This window comes from Chelonia mydas, chromosome 10, assembly GCF_015237465.2.
Source record: "Chelonia mydas isolate rCheMyd1 chromosome 10, rCheMyd1.pri.v2, whole genome shotgun sequence".
Lineage (NCBI taxonomy): Eukaryota > Metazoa > Chordata > Testudines > Cheloniidae > Chelonia > Chelonia mydas.
Window position 1 is genome coordinate 66,661,953 of NC_051250.2, and position 16,270 is coordinate 66,678,222.

The 16,270-nt window shown below is 40.6% G+C and overlaps 1 protein-coding gene across 5 annotated transcripts in view; it reads left to right on the forward strand.

Annotated features, from left to right (window-relative positions):
* EFL1 (elongation factor like GTPase 1) overlaps positions 1 to 16,270 on the forward strand; it is a 152,312-nt gene that overhangs the window by 108,986 nt on the left and 27,056 nt on the right. For all 5 annotated transcript variants that reach the window (XM_043524610.1, XM_037911762.2, XM_037911763.2 and 2 more), the window contains 2 exons: positions 1,671 to 1,818; positions 9,973 to 10,985. In XM_043524610.1, coding sequence (XP_043380545.1) covers positions 1,671 to 1,818; positions 9,973 to 10,985 — 1,161 coding nt within the window. The remainder of the gene's footprint in view (positions 1 to 1,670; positions 1,819 to 9,972; positions 10,986 to 16,270) is intronic.

The following is a 16,270-nucleotide window of genomic DNA, read 5'->3' on the forward strand; positions in this document are numbered from 1 at the left end:
GCTCTGAAATGGCATCTGTGTTTTAATTTGGAGAAAATTATTGTTAATAAATATAATTATTGATAACTTCCCTGCAAATGTTTGCACTGGGTGCAAGTCCTGCACATTGTGTCAAAATCTTCATGTAGAGTTTCCATTAGCTCTCAACACAAGTCCACCTACTTATCTGCTCCTGAGGAGCCCGTTGCTAAAGACGCTGAACAAAAACCTGCAATCCTAGGGCATATGGCCTGAAGAAACTCCCCCTCATTTTTTTCCCATGTTTGCAGTTTATCCAGCTTCCCACGTTGTCTTGTACATTTATGAACTTAGCATAAATGAGTAAAGTCATATTTATTTTAATAACCTCTGGGAGCAGACAACAAACAGGATGTCGAACTCTTCCTTGGAATATGAACATTTGATCATAGAAAATCAGTGTGTATTCTGTGCCTTGTATGTCACATAAGAAAAGAGAAAAACAATTAAAGCTTTCAAATTGAATTGATTACATTATGAAAATCTATTGACACATATGAAATACTGATTTAAAAAAATTCTGCACACAACTACAACATACACCTGCCATGCCTCCCTCATATGGAGGGTTATTCCCTAATTTTCCATTAATTTTAAGACAGTTCTGTTCTTAAAGCATCTTCCTCTTAAAAAATTTGTTATGTATTTCACACAAAATAATGAAAATCTCATAGTTAGGGGAGTTTTCCATTTTTCGGAATATCACAGCTTGATAACTCTGAGTATTTTCCAGTTTGTGTATTTAAATCCTTTCTGTGCTTCCTTCAATCTTACTCCCTTCCAGTAGTGCTTTTGGAAGATTTCTGTTTGGATATTAGTAACAGTGATACAGTATTATTTAAATTTGAGTACTTTTCGTAGCATCATATAGGTTTGCAAGTACAGTTTTGCAAATCATTTTTTGTGTGTATAGTTTAAATTAGCTTTTAGTAAATAAGTGGTGGTGGTACTTTTTGACAAATAAAAATGTATCTATTTAGCATTGTATATATTATCTTTTGACAATCAGTACAAATAAGGGGCCAAATCCTGAGGTTCTTGATCAGTTTTTACTTAGTTCATAATCAGTGGTAAGTAAGGACCTCAGGACTGAGTTCAGGGTATTCAAGTGTTGCTAAACTTGGCTTGGGTAGAAATCCATTTCTTTTTTCTTTTCTTTTTTTTTTTTAATTTCAACAGATAATATTGATGTTTATTTTTAAGTATTTTTATTTTTATTTAAATTTTCACAGTTACGGGAAATTATAGGTCGGACAGACTATAATAATTTAATGACAGTAAATGCTGAGATTCAAAAAGTTAAAGCTTTATAACAATCAAAGCACAAACTGTCAACATATACAAAGTAAATAACCTTAAATAAAACTCTGTTTTCAAGCAGCATTTTTCTTCCTTTGCCTGTCTGTAAATTTTGATCATCATCATCATAGTTTTTCATCGGTTTGAATGCATACGGTGAAATCAACTGTTACCAGCATTTACTGATGATAAATTTCTAATCCTCCCCTAATCAGTTTTATGTATGTATTCTGTTGGTGCTATCTTAAAAAGTATCCTCTAAATTTTTCTCTTTGCCCCAAGATATGTCCTGATACAAATATTTGTTTCTTCAATAGTAGTTTATTAAGAGTGGTTTATTTCTGTCTTCCTAGGTGAGATGCCTCAGTTGGTCAGAGGAATGAAGCTTTTAAACCAAGCTGACCCATGTGTCCAAGTTTTAATCCAGGAGACAGGAGAGCATGTATTAGTTACAGCAGGAGAAGTCCATCTCCAGCGCTGCTTGGATGACTTGAAAGAAAGGTTAGGAGGGGACAAAAGAAATATTTCAGGTTCAAGGGCTTTGTGTGGTATTTCTCAGTCAGTTAACTGTGATTAATTTTCTAGTGAGGTTGAAGCCTCCTCAGCCAAGACTTTTTGCACTACTGTTGGATCATAAATATAAATTTTAATAGCTATAAAATTATCTACAGCTGAAAATGCCACTGACTTCCTACTCATGCATGGCTTAACCACCTTTTTGGCAGGTTATTTCTCTACAGAAGTAATAAATTGCAATAGTTTCAGAGTTTCATTCTGAACTGTAGTAAACATTCTGTACCAAAAAAAAATGGTTAGGAAAATGGTTAGGTTTCAGAGTTCAGCCCTCTAGAGTCAAGAAATAACAAAGCCTGGGGCTGCACATGCACCCTTAACTCTGCTCCCTTGTGCAGAAGACAGTTTTTAATTGCATTAACCTATGCTATTTCTCATATACTATATGTCACTGAACTTTCTCCAGTCTTAGAGACATATGTTTAGAATCTTGTTTTATTTCTTCTTTTTTTTACTCTTACGCTATTTGCATTCCCGGTATACCTTAATTGACTCAGACTTTTTCTCTAAGGTTATGTCTAGACTTACAGTGATGTGCAGTGTACGTACACTGCACAGCTCCCTTAGCACGAGTATAAATAACAGTGTAGATGGTGAGGCACTGCTTAGGCAAACAGAATAAAGGCATGCCAGAACCTTAGGATGTATACCCTACATGGCTCACTGCACGCTCAACCCCTGCTCCCACAGCTGTGCTGCTAGTTTTAGCAGTGTAGTGTCCCGTTGTCTGAGTCCTTCCCCACTACAGGGAAAGGAGATGACAGAGCCTTTGCCTGTTGCAGTGAAAGACTCAGGCAGCAGGGAGAGGCAGCAGGGAGAGGCTCCAGCAGCTCCCCACAGCCAGAGCCTTTTCCCGCTGCCTAGTGCCAGAGCCTTTCACTGCCACTTGTGGCTGCACACAACAGTGTGGACGCAGCCTGTTTTTCACTGTGGCATGTAGCTACACGTATCGAACATGCCACTGCCAGTGTAGACAAAGCCTAAGGTGTGTTTTATTAGTAATGTCAGCACCCACATAATTACACTTCCTTTTCTTTTAAATCAGCAGCACAACCTGCCTTAAGTGCAGTTCAGGAAATGAGACTATTACTATGATGCTAACTTAGGGCCCTGGGCCCATTCCGACTCCTATCAAAGCCTATTTCCATTTGATTCTTATGGACGTTGGAATGGCCCAGAGTTAGAAAATTAGATGATATATACACATTTTTTACTATTACTCTCTATTATACAGCTTGAGTTGTAGGTTATATATAAGTATGATTCAGTATGCACTTTTCACCAGATCACCCAAAGGGGCCTTCAGTGAGGGCTATTAATGATCATTCTGAACAGCCAAAATAGCTAGAGGTAGATAAGTCCCAAGAACTTTTTTCATAATGGGGAAAGTTTTTACTTGTGCTTGTGTTAAACTTTACTCTCCTACCGAAAATAGGCTAAACTGTTTTTGCTGAATATTAAAAGAAGAAGAAGAAAATCACCTTTTGAGCAAAAAGTGAGCCTGGGAAACTTTAACTAGAAAGTTTCTAGTTTCCTTCTAGAAAGTTTCAGAAAGTTTCTCATCTGGATGATGGGATGGATTGCACCCTCAGCAAGTTTGCGGATGACACTAAACTGTCAGGAAAGGTAGATATGCTGGAGGGCAGGGATAGGGTCCAGAGTGACCTAGACAAATTTGAAGGATCAGGCCAAAAGAATTCTGAGGTTCAACAAGGACAAGTGCAGAGTCCTGCACTTAAGACGGAAGAAACTCATGCACTGCTACAGGCTGGCTAAGCAGCAGTTTTGCAGAAAAGGAGCTGGGGATTACAGTGGTCAAGAAGCTGGATATGAGTCAACAGTGTGCCCTGGTTGCCAAGAAGGCTAACGGCATATTGGGCGCATTAGTAGTAGCATTGCCATCAGATTGAGGGAAGTGATTATTCCCCTCTATTCAGCACTGGTGAGGCCACATCTGGAGTATTGCATCCAGTTTTGGGCCCCACACTACAGAAAGGATACGGACAAATTGGAGAGAGACCAGCAGAGGGCAACAAAAATGATTAGGAGGCTGGGGCACATGATTTATGAGGAGAGGCTGGGCTTATTTAATCTGCAGAAGAGAAGAGTGAGGGGGGATTTGATAGCAGCCTTTCAACTACCTAAAGGGGGGTACCAAAGAGGATGGAGCTAGGCTGTTCTCAATGGTGGCAGATGACAAAACAAGGAGCAATGGTCTCAAGTTGCAGTGGGTGAGGTGTAGGTTGGATATTAGGAAAAACTATTTCACTAGGAGGGTGGTGAAGCACTGGACTGGGTTACCTAGGGAGGTGGTGGTGGAAAAAAAGACAGAATAGAAACATTCATGTAACCATAACTGTAGCAGTAACTTTCATTCTCACTATTATTCATGGCTAAGATTCTAATGAAAAAGCAATGTGTAGAAGATAACACTAAGAAAAAATAATCCCTATTTATTTTGGATTTTGTTTGTGTTAATTTCTCTTATTACATAATCTAAATTTAATATGTATGGTAGATGGAAAATAAACTTTAGCATGAAAGCTTCAGCATCAAAACATTTTTATAGCTTTTTCAACTCTTTCCACTCTTTGTTCTTTCTAATATTTCAGAGCCTTACAGATATAAGGGCTCAGCCTTGTAGTCACTTACACACAAGTATTTTACTTTCTTATTCACGTGTGTTGGTAGGATCAGGTTAATATTTCCAAAGCTGATTTCCTATTTGGTAAACAGTATTTAATTTGTAAAACAGAGATGTTTGCTAACCTCACAAGGTTGATGGGAGGATCAATGATTTAAATGTACATTTTCAAAGTATAAGTGTTACAGTATTTTCCCCTCCCACATTACCCCAATATGCAGAAAAGAGCAAAAATTATCTTGACTGTTTTCTGTTACAGTTTTGTAGTACTTTCTTTTTCTAAGATATTCTGTCTTTCTTTTTTTTATCAATGTTAGTTGAACTCTGGAAACAATTTCTTTAAGAAAATTGCTGCTGTACAGCCAGGAGAATTTAGGATAAGTCCCATTGCCTATCAATGAGACTTAGCCTCCTAAGTACCTGTGCAGTTTTTGAAAATAGGATTAGGCTCCGAAGTCACTTAGTCATTTTGAATCCTTATCCTATATATTGATTGCAATAAGTATGGATCTAAAAGGAAATTGGCCTATATCTGTGGGAATGTACAGAAAAGAGATTTAAAAGTCTGGAGATTAAAAGGAAATTCTAAGTGACTGAGTCTCACAGAACAGAATCTCCATCGTGGAGGCTATGATGTAACATTGTTAGTCGAACTCTTCAAATCTGGAAAACAAAATTTAGTTTTCTAATTATATATTTAGAGACCCAGATAAAAAGGGCACTAATTTTCAAAGATGCTGAACTGTCATGGACGCCAATGGGAGCTCAGCATCTTTGAAAATCAAGCCACTTTTGTTCAAGTGCTTAAATATGTATTCAGGAGTCTAATTTTAAGAATCCATGTTTCAAAGTTTTAGTAATTGCTTTTATTTTCTTTCCTATTTAGCTGAGTTTATAGACTAACATATCAGATCTTTCCAGGAGACTCGCTATCGCAGTTAATGTTTCGTATTTTTTTCTACTATATGGTGGTTTCATTTCTGGAGAACTTTTCAAGTATCTTAAAGCACTTTACAAACAGTAAAAAGTTAAGCCTCACATCATCCTTAAGATGTAATTATCCCCATTTTACAGATGGGAATCTGAGGCATAGATTATGTATTACTCGTGACGCAGGAAGTCTGTGAAAAAGATGGAAATAAAATGTGGATTTTCTGGCTTTTAGTCCTGTGCTTTAGATGGTCTCTCCTCTTTTATTTTAACCTAGTTGTTAATGAAAGTTCCTAGAAGAATGGTCTAGTGATGAAAACGCAGTGCCAGGAATTAGAAGGACTGGATTTTATCCCTAAATCTAATACAGATTAGGAGAGAGGCCTCCATCTCTGCCACAAAGAGGTACAAGTGCTGGAAAGCACTTGAAAACTAGGCTATGGCTAAACTAGAGAGCTTACAGTGGTGCAGCTGCACCGCTCTAAGCTCTCTAGTGTAGCTGCTCTAAGCCAACAGAAGAGAGCTCTCCCATCAGCTTAATTACACCAGCCCCCCGGGAGCGGTGTATGTCAGTACATAGTTATGTCAGTGGGAGAAGCTCTCTCACTAGCATAGTGCTGTCCAAACCGCTGTTTAAGTCAGCGTAAATTATGTTGCTCAGGGGGTGGCTAATTCACACCGTGAGCGACATAATTTATGTCGACTTAAGCTGTAGTGTAGCCATAGACTTAATGTTGTATATTTCACTACATCTGGAGGTCATATTGACTCATCTGTGTTTCTTTAGAGTTATCATTTATAAAGCTTTTGTCTCAGATGCAAACAGATGTGCCTCTCTATTCTCCTTGATTCTTCCTACCACGCAACAGGGACCCAAACTGAGAATGGTATTGAAGAAAATGTACATTTTTACATGGCATGTGCACTAATATAAGAAAAGTGCTGGAGGGTTGCCATTCCTGTCATTTTATATGATTTAAAGCTTAATCTTGTAAGTGCTCTAAAATCCAAATGATTACTCTGATTACTTTGAAACTTGGTGTACCCGTTGGGGTAGCATTAGTGGTCCACATTTGGGGTTATTTGACTGAGTTGTTCATGAGTTGCAGGGCTCCCCCCAAAATCAGTTTCACTTTGCTACCTTGTACAGTTAACCTCATAGGTACTAATGACTAGATGAATCACAGACCTCTAGATGGCTGTGAAATCATCCTTCAATTAACATAACTAAGGAGAAGTTAATCACAAGCCCTTACGTAGGAGAGAAGGAGTTTTGGACTGAGTGGCTGGAAGTTGCTACAATTTGAGAGTCATGGGTAGCAATTTCATTCCAGGGGGAAAGTAATCAAGACTTTGGGAGAAATAATTAGACATGTGAATGCTTTCTGGGAGAGGAGGGGGCATTAGATGGTAGGGGAAGAGGTATTGGGAAGAGGGATTTGGGGCTACAATGACGGGAGGAAGACAAATGGGATGTTAGGGGAGCTGAGAGTGGTTAGGGACTCAGATGAGGGAGGCATTACACCCCAACCACCTTCCATACCAGCTCTGCCAGTGTACCCCAACCCTCTGCACTGCTAGTACAGCCCAAGCATCCTTCATTGGATGTACTAGCTCTGCCAGGATGTACTAGCTCTGCCAGGGCACCCCAACCACCCTACATTGCACAACTCTGCCAGTTGTACCTCAACCATCTTGCCCCCCAACTCTCTGTACCCTCCAGGTCTCCCAGTGCACCCCATCATCCATGCATCCTAACCAACCTGCACCCTTAGCTCTGCCAGTGCACCCCAACCCACCAGCTCTGCCAATAAGCTCCAACCCAGGCACTCCAAAGCTATGCCAGGGCACCCCAACTACCCTGCTCCTCAACCTGCCTGGAATCTCACAGCTCTGCCGTGCTCTGGATCCTTATTATTAGGGGAATGTAAAAAATGTGTTCTTTCCTGTGATAGCATTTGCCTCATACCACCACATCCAATGTTTTGTAGGCTTAAAATCTTTTCATCTGACTTAATTTTTAAGGCATTATCACCTTCTAGTGAGAAAGCATTATAATGGAAGTCCTTAGACCGAAGGTAAAAATATTGAATTTAGTGCTGGTTGTCTCAGTGATGCTATGCTTCATTTCAGGTTTCCACTGAAACACACCATTCTGGCACTTTATATTCATGCTTGGATGCAGAGCAAACTCAAACACAATCCTGGTCAGACTCTCTTTTTTTCCCCCCAAGAGATCCTCACCCTGTGGATTCCTGACTTTTGGCAGATACCAGTTGTTTCTGAAAAATCTGTTTCAAAACAACTTCCAATGCAAGGAATTGCACCCTATGTGAAGGTTCAGTACAAAGACCTAATCAAAAAATTTAAAAACACCCACCATTGCAGTCATAAGGAACAGAGCCAATATGCATTAAGGATAATCTCTCTGCCCTCAAGGCTTGGCTAGTTTATTGGAGTAAACGTATCAGAGTCCCCAAATTATATAATCCACACAGAGTAAAATGGAGGAGTCAACTGTTACTCAAGGTGGTCAAAATTGATAATTTAAACTGTGACCCTTCTCTTTGGGTATACCTTCTTTAGTGCAGAGTCCACCTTAATTTACTGCATTGTGATTATGGGTACCGGTCCAGTAGTGGGGTTACTGACTCGAAGGTTAGGTTGATCTGTCTGGGACTTTGATGCTGAAGCACGTTTTCTTTCTGATCATTGAACTAGAATCAAGGATTAGAAAAAGTTTTTACTGGTCCTGAAAGCATTAGTACTAGTCCCACAAAAGTACATTTTGTGCCCAGGCAAATCATAATTCCACTGGGTCTTTAAATTCTTGCATATCATCTAATACATTAATTTCATTATCTTGTTGAATATTATGTATATAATATTTCTTAGTAGTTTCATGAAGTTTTGTTTAAGTATAATTTCTTGTCTGAGAAAATTACAAGTGGCAGTTTGAGTCCCGTGATGCTTCTGACATTATAAGCATTTTTTCTTTGTGCCTTCAAAAGCTGCTACAAGCACCAAGATTGAAAAGAGGTGGAAAGGTTTTCATGGAGAATACTCCTCCAAGAAAATGAATTAATGGAAGCTACATCTGAAAAGAAATGTCCATTCATTATTATTTGGGGTGAACAATATATTGGCACTTCAATAATTGTGCTTATAAATGTTGTATGAGCATACTGTGATTTTGCTGAAATTTCTTTTAACTCAAACTAGTTGTTTCGTGCTTTGCCCTTGCTCTGCTCTGTTTGTCTTTTGCTTACAAAAACACCTTTTTTGAGCTGTATACAGCAACACTCATCAATTTATAATAAAAAGTCCTTTTTCAGAGCATATCTTCAAACCTCCTACCCTAAAATAATCACTTGTATAAAGATTTCTGAGATGCTGAGTAGCAGAGAAGAACAGAAAACAGCATAATGGGCAGATGGAAGCTGAGCTGCTGGGTTTATATGATATTTTTCCTTTCTTTTGATATCTGTTTGAAAGTATTGATTAAACTTTTCAATAGATTTTAATAATGATTAATTAATAAATGAATTATTAATCAACACCCTGACCCACTGTATCCCCACCCTTGCTTCTCTGTTTCTCTATGACCTGATGAAGGCAATGATCAAAAACTTGCCTTTCTTCACGTAGTCCAATAAAGGAGTTCACCAACAGCTTGGTGGTTTTTTTTATTGTATTTTGATTTTTAGAACCCTCTTCAAAAACCTTTCCCTTTTTTAATATTCTGGACTCTTATTTTAGGAGCTGTAGTAATAGGTCATTGGCATTCCTGCTGCTGTGTAAAGGTTTAGTATTTTTCTGTAGTGTGTCAAATTTATTTTAATTATTTCCTGTAGTTACATTCTATGTTGTTGTGTCTGACAATCTTGTGTGGTCGTCTTCTTGCTTATACAAGAAGGCCACTTGAAACCATTTATTTGCTTTCAGATGTTTTCCATTTAGAGCTACTGTATAATGTAATGTTTTTCACTTGAAATGTATTAGTTAAGGGATTTTTGTATAACTGAACAAATAAGCATAGAAGAGATTGTTACTAACTTCTAGCGTCAGAGCAGTGCTTATGAAATATGTTTGGACTAGATTATGATCTGATCTGTGGGTCTGCAAGAGGGAGGGGTGGCTAAGATGCTTTCCATTTCCTAATCATAGTCCTTGCATGCAGGGAGCAAGGCTAATACCCACAGTGGTAATCACCTCCCAGAATGGCATAGGAAGATGGCCTCACGCCTCTCCACAAGAGCTAATTAAGCTTGCCCAATACTGCGCTCTTTTAAAAAATATCAGTGTCCATGCTTTCTTTTTGAAGTGCAGTGCCTTCGGACACTGCCATTGTGGGTGTGCTTTTGCACCAACTCTACCACAGTCAGAAGCCAAAATGCCACAATCTGGCCCTTTTTTTGGTAATTGGGTTTGTTTATGGATATTTGCTTCACAATATAGAGCATTATTTTAAGAAGTTTATAAACTAATATTTTTACAATTTTTTGTAGGTTTGCAAAGATACAAATTAGTGTATCAGAACCAATTATCCCATTCAGGGAGACAATAACAAGACCCCCAAAAGTTGACATGGTGAATGAGGAAATAGGAAAACAGCAGAAAGTCGCAGTCATACACCAGGCTAAAGAGGACCAGAATAAAATCCCTGAAGGAGTTCAGGTTGATTCTGATGGCCTCATAACAATGTCTACCCCAAATAAATGTGCCACTCTCAGTGTAAGAGCCATGCCACTTCCAGAAGAGGTAACTCAACTCCTTGAAGAAAACAGTGACTTAATTCGTACTATGGAGCAGTTCAACTCATCTTTGAATGAGGATAAAAAAATGCATGAAATTAATCAAAAGATCCTTCACAGGATCCAGGAATTTAAACAAAAATTAGAGCAAAATCTGCAAGGAAGAAAGTGGAGAAATGCTGTTGATCAGATCTGGTCATTTGGCCCACGGAAATGTGGGCCTAATATTCTGTTAAGTAAATTTGAAGGCTACAAAAAAACTGTGTGGCAATGCCTTGATAAGACTACTAAAGAAGTGAGTAAATATCGAGATTTTGACAACAGCATAGTAAGTGGGTTTCAGCTGGCGACGCTTTCAGGTCCCATGTGTGAAGAACCTCTCATGGGTGTCTGTTTTATAGTGGAGAAATGGGACATGAGTAAAGCAGAAGAGCAAATGTCAGCTAATAGGCAGGATTCAGAGGAATTGGATGCTACAGAACAGACAAAAAATGAAGACAAAGTCACCTCTCTGTCAAGTAGTTATACCACTGAATCATCCAGCGAAAATAAAGAACTCCAAGATAGCTGTCAAGGTAGTCTAAATTCATCTGAGAAATCAAGCAAACGCAAGGGGGAAACTTTGCTTGCAGATTGTTATGGCCCTTTCTCTGGACAACTAATTGCCACCATGAAGGAAGCTTGTCGTTATGCGTTACAAGTGAAACCACAGAGACTTATGGCAGCCATGTACACGTGTGAAATTATGGCCACTGCAGAAGTTCTAGGTAAGAAAGAAAATATAAATAATTCCATTGCTAAATGTTAAATCACATAGTTTTATGCATTTGACCAGAGATGGGCAAACTATGGCCCGCGGGACCCTCGTGCCCGGCCCCTGAGCTCCTGGCCCAGGAGGCTGGCCCCCAGCCCCTCCCCTCCAGCCTCAGCTCACTGTGCCGCCAGCGCAGTGCTCTGGGCGGCGGGGCTGCAGAGCTGCGGCTGTCTGTCCTGGTGCTCTGGGCGGTGCAGCTGTAGCGCCGCCAGCCACTGGTGCTCCAGGCAGCGTGGTAAGGAAGCAGTGGGGGTTGGCTAGAATGCAGGGGAGTTTCGGGGAGGGTGATCAGGGGGCGGGGGTGTGGATGGGAGTGGGGTGGTCAGAGGGCAGGGAACGGGGGGGGTTGAATGGGGCAGGGGTTGGGGGGGCAGTCAGGAAGGAGAGGGAGGGTTGGATCAGGCGGCGGGGGGCAGTCAAGGGAGGAGTTCCAGGGGTGGTCAGAGGACAGGGAGAAGGGGTGGTTGGATAGGGCAGGGGTCTTGCGGGGGGGCAGTCAGGAATGAGAAGAGGGGGGCAGTCAGGGGACAGGGAGCGAGGGAGGCGGATGGGGCAGGAGTCCGAGGGGGGAGGGGGTGCTGTCAGGAAACAAGGGGGGTTGGATGGGGCAGGAGTCCTGGCGGGGCTGTTAGGGGTGAGAAGCAGGGGGGGTCGGTTAGGGGGTGGGGGCCGGGCCACGCCTGGCTGTTTGGGGAGGCTCAGCCTCCCCTAACCGGCCCTCCATACAATTTTGGAAACCCGATGCGGCCCTCAGGCCAAAAAGTTTGCCCGCCCCTGCATTATACTGTGTCAGAAAGCTTAACTTAATTAAAAGTTTTACCAGAAGTATTTTATAATTGTCCAGTTGATGACTGTCATGAATCTCTGGTTCTCTAATAGAGATTAGAAAAATTGAAATTTTGAAATTTTCCATACTGAAAAATTACAAAAGATCTTATGCATTTGCATCATACAGCAATAGAAATATATTATGCTTCTGGAGACGCCAGGTGAAAGCATTCATTGTCTGACAAGAATTAAATTGCAGCTTTAATAGGCACACAAATATTTAAAATACTGTTTCACAGTTTAAATGTTTATGCTTTTGTAGTATCCAAGAGGCAGTGAGCACTAAATATAAAGCTGAAATCATACTTCAAAAGATTGAAAGGAAATCTCTCCTTGCTGTAAACGAGGAGCCAAGTCTTGATTGTAGGTCCCAGGTCCCCATTGATTTAAGAAGTTAAAATAATCAGTGGTGTATTTAGATAGGATAGCAGGAAAAGTAAGATAAAAAGGGAATCCTACACCCTTCTTCATATCCAGTTAGTAGCTTTTTCTGCCTTTTTTTTTTAAACCTTCACTTTTCTCCCACTAGTGTGTAAATTACTCATTTGGCAAACCCATTGAATGCAAACCTGTGTAATTTATATTACTTTATTACTTACACCTACTTAAACCCATTTTATGACCTACTTTCATCACCATTTGTTGCTTCTGATTTTGACCCAGAGATTTCCATGGGAGTTGCAGCCACTTACTGATGCAATGAATTTGGCCCAGTACATTCAGGTTATATTTAAACTAACTTTCCATTGCCCCAAAGCCACAAATGTATCTACTTTGACTTAGTACAAACTACTGCTCACAAGTGAAGCCACACACAATACTTTAAAATAGAGTTAAGGTTGTAAATAGATACAGGTTGGTAGCAGTTATACAAAACAAGAAACTCATTTCATGAGCAAAACATGAGAATGAATGTGTGTGGTAGTAGTTAGTGAAGAGAGATGCTTTGGATTTAGGTAGTGCTTTGTATACCTCTCATACTTCCGTTTGGTGCAAGAGACACTCTGAGATCCAAAAGCCTGGAATAGGTCTCATACACGGGAGGAGGCACACAACAAACTTAACATAAAAGTATTTCTCTCCATAAAAGTGTATTATGAAATATGACTTTCATATGTAATAAAGTAGCTTTTATAACTTAATCTATTCTGTGCATATAAGACCTCACATCAAAGCAAGAGATACTTATGAACATATATGGGTAATTTCAGCCACCCATCTTCCTCTTCTGCAGACTGCCCATGTACAACAGAACTGGTATAGTCCTGCTGGATGCTGAGGTGTACGCACCTGCCCAGCAGCGCGCCCTGCTCTGTGCAAGCTTCCCGTGCAGCAGAATGCAGCATGTGGGTGAGACTGGGGCATCTGCGACAGTTGCTGATTCAGATCCTCCTGTCATTCACCCCATGGCATCCCCCACTTCCACCCTGACAGCCTCCTGCTTGCATATCTCCTCAGTGTCCATTTTGTCAACTTGAGTTGAGTGCTAGATAATGGAAATTGGCCAAAATGGACTGAAATGGCTAATAATGCTATTAAGAAAGATGGGAAAGTTAGAGAAGAGAGTGAGTGAGTTTTAAAAATGAGATGAAACAACTCCTGTTGTTATGTAAGAGCAATTTTATATTTTTCAGTGTAGCCCTGGAAATAATTTCAGACTTTTCCAACAAATGCATGTTTTAAAAGTATTACCCATTACTGCTTCAGCAATATATATTACTTTTTAAAACTTCCTGGTTCCCTGACTACATAAGATTTTAAGTAAATACACCAATTCTGAAACTATAAATTCAGTGTAATTTACAGGCTTAAGGCTATGTTTTCACTGCCAAAAAAGGTGAGGTTTTTATAGCGAGATAACTAATATACATTAGCTATTTCACTCTAAAATCCTAGTGGAGACAAGGCGCAGCCAGTTTTTACCATGATGTAGCTAGGTAAGGTCAAACCTGGATAGGGAGTATTGCATTGACATTGCCAAGGCGCACTGCAGTAAAAACTGCTTGCGCCATGTTTCCACTATGATTTTACACCCGTTAGCTATCTCGTTGTAAAAGCCCACTATTTTTGGCAGTGAAGACATTATGAAAATGGGGGGGGGGGGGGCAGAAATATGTTGTAAGCTTGCATATGTCTAATTGAATGAGACTTCATTTTAAATTATATACCTGGCTCTCACAAACACCTTCAAACTTTTCCACAAGCACCTGCTCCTTTCCAGTAGATTGTACTGTATATTTAGTGTTTGATTCCTCTAGGTCATTCACTGCAAAACTCCTTCTATACCCACTTCTCCTCTCTCTTCTGGAAAACTCCAAATACATCGTGAACCTTCTTAATATCATATGCTCAATGATTATTTAACTGGTGCTCCCTGGTGATATTGCTGTCTTTCTTTTGCACAGCTTCTCTCCTCATTCGTTACTAATGGAGTAATGCTCCCCCACCTGTGAAGAATTACGAGGTTGTTTTTGCTGGAAACCCCAGGACTAAGCTCAGGCCACCAGATTTGCTGCCTCTGGCATGGAACAAGTTCATGGTTCAGTTTCTCTTGACCATTTTGTTGTAAAATCTTTATTTTTATACATTTTCATGCAATTGCAACTTAGAATCTTCTTCCTCCCATGGACTGGGTAAATAGCAGTGTGGTGATTTCAGCCACCTGGATCTGCTGCTACAGCACCTCCTTGCTGGATGACTCTGCTCCCACTCAGGATGGCAGAGCTGTCTTGAAAACACCTGCCTTAAATCTAAGCAGTGTTCCCTATGTGAGGCAGCATTTACAAGCACTACAAAGAGTGAATTATGCCCTACTTGTTCCCAGCCAGCCAATCCTCACACTGCCAGAGCATAGGACTTGGAGTCAAACAAGCATGTCAGGTCCCCACCCTGCACCGAGGAGCACCAGTCCATTGCAGAAAAGCCCAATGAGGAGCCTTCAGAGCTTTTGGGGCAAGAGTCAAAGGACCAGGAGCAAGCTATCCGGCCAGCTCAGGGGATAAATCCCACAGGTGACCTGGGCTGGATGGAGAAGAAACCCTGAAAGGATCCAGAGGTTCCTCTCCTCCCATCCCCCACCCCAGATACTAACGTGGATCCTCAGCTCTTTGCGGAAAGAATCAGAACTCCTACACAGCTCCCCTTTCTCCCACTGTGAACCAGGGGATTCTCATGATAATCAGGAGTAAGTTCTGAAAACTCCAGGTCTCAAAAAGGCAAAAGCAAATTTGTCCTTCCCAAGGCAGCAATTAATATTGTTAATGAAGAGGTGAGATGAAAATTAGGGGTTAAAACCCTTCTCCTTTGCCCTCTCCCTAGGAGAGTGTTTGGAACTTCTCCTACAAGTTCTCTCTTCTGTACCATGCTCACTGTCTCTCCCCTACCTTGCAGCATGCCTGTGTAGCCCTGTGTCAGGCTGCAACCTACTGCAAATTTTGCCTATCTGGTTTTCAACCCAAAGGCCCTCATTCTGCCAGGGAAAGGGACTCAGATTTCAGGCAGCAGCAGAATGGGAATTGTGCCTTATCATCATCAGCCATAAACCCTTGCTCTAGTAGGGAAATGTGCTTGAGGTGCTGAAAGGTGGGAAACAGTCTCTCCTCCACACCACTGTTCCACATGCTGACCCTACATGAAAGCCTTAGGAGCACTTCAGGCCATTTGTGACCAGAACAGAGGCATATGAGGATTCCATTCCCCATGAAGCTACACCTTCATGAGATTACAGACGGGTAAATCCCTTCCAACGTTCAAAATGACACTGATTTACTGAGCAAAGCTCCGAGTAGTACTAGGTTGCTCCTACCATACTTATTTGGGTGCTAGTTGTCCCTGTGAGAATGAAAGGCTGCCTGCAATAGTCGAGAGATGTGTACCAGCACCCCTCTTCTGTTGTGTGATCCCAGTGCCATGATGAATAGTGTACTATCCTCCCACCTGTAAACAGCTGAGGAAAGTAGTACCACACATGCATTAAAAACAAAAACAAAAAACCTACATAACGTTTCCAGAACAGGACGTCAGTCAATGGCTTGCAAGGCACTCATTAATATTAATCAAATATCTTCCCTGTTAAGCCTTATTAGATACCTATTTTCTCATTGATGCCTTGAGGGAGTCATAAGATCCAAATGAGGACACCTGATTAAACTAAATGTTAAATTCAACCATTTTAAGGAATTTCTTTGTTTTTGTATAATTTTGGGAGCCAAATTCTGGTACAGCAGTAGCTCCAGTAGTGAAAGACATAGTCACACCGTCAGAAAGGGACTTCCTTCCAAAAGACCCCATAGACCATAAAAGTGATGACACACTGCACAGCTGTAGCTATTCAGACCAAAGGTTTTTCATATATTTAATAAGGAAAGCCTACTTTGTGGCAAAAAAGCGGCTTATCTTCTAGGAGTATGA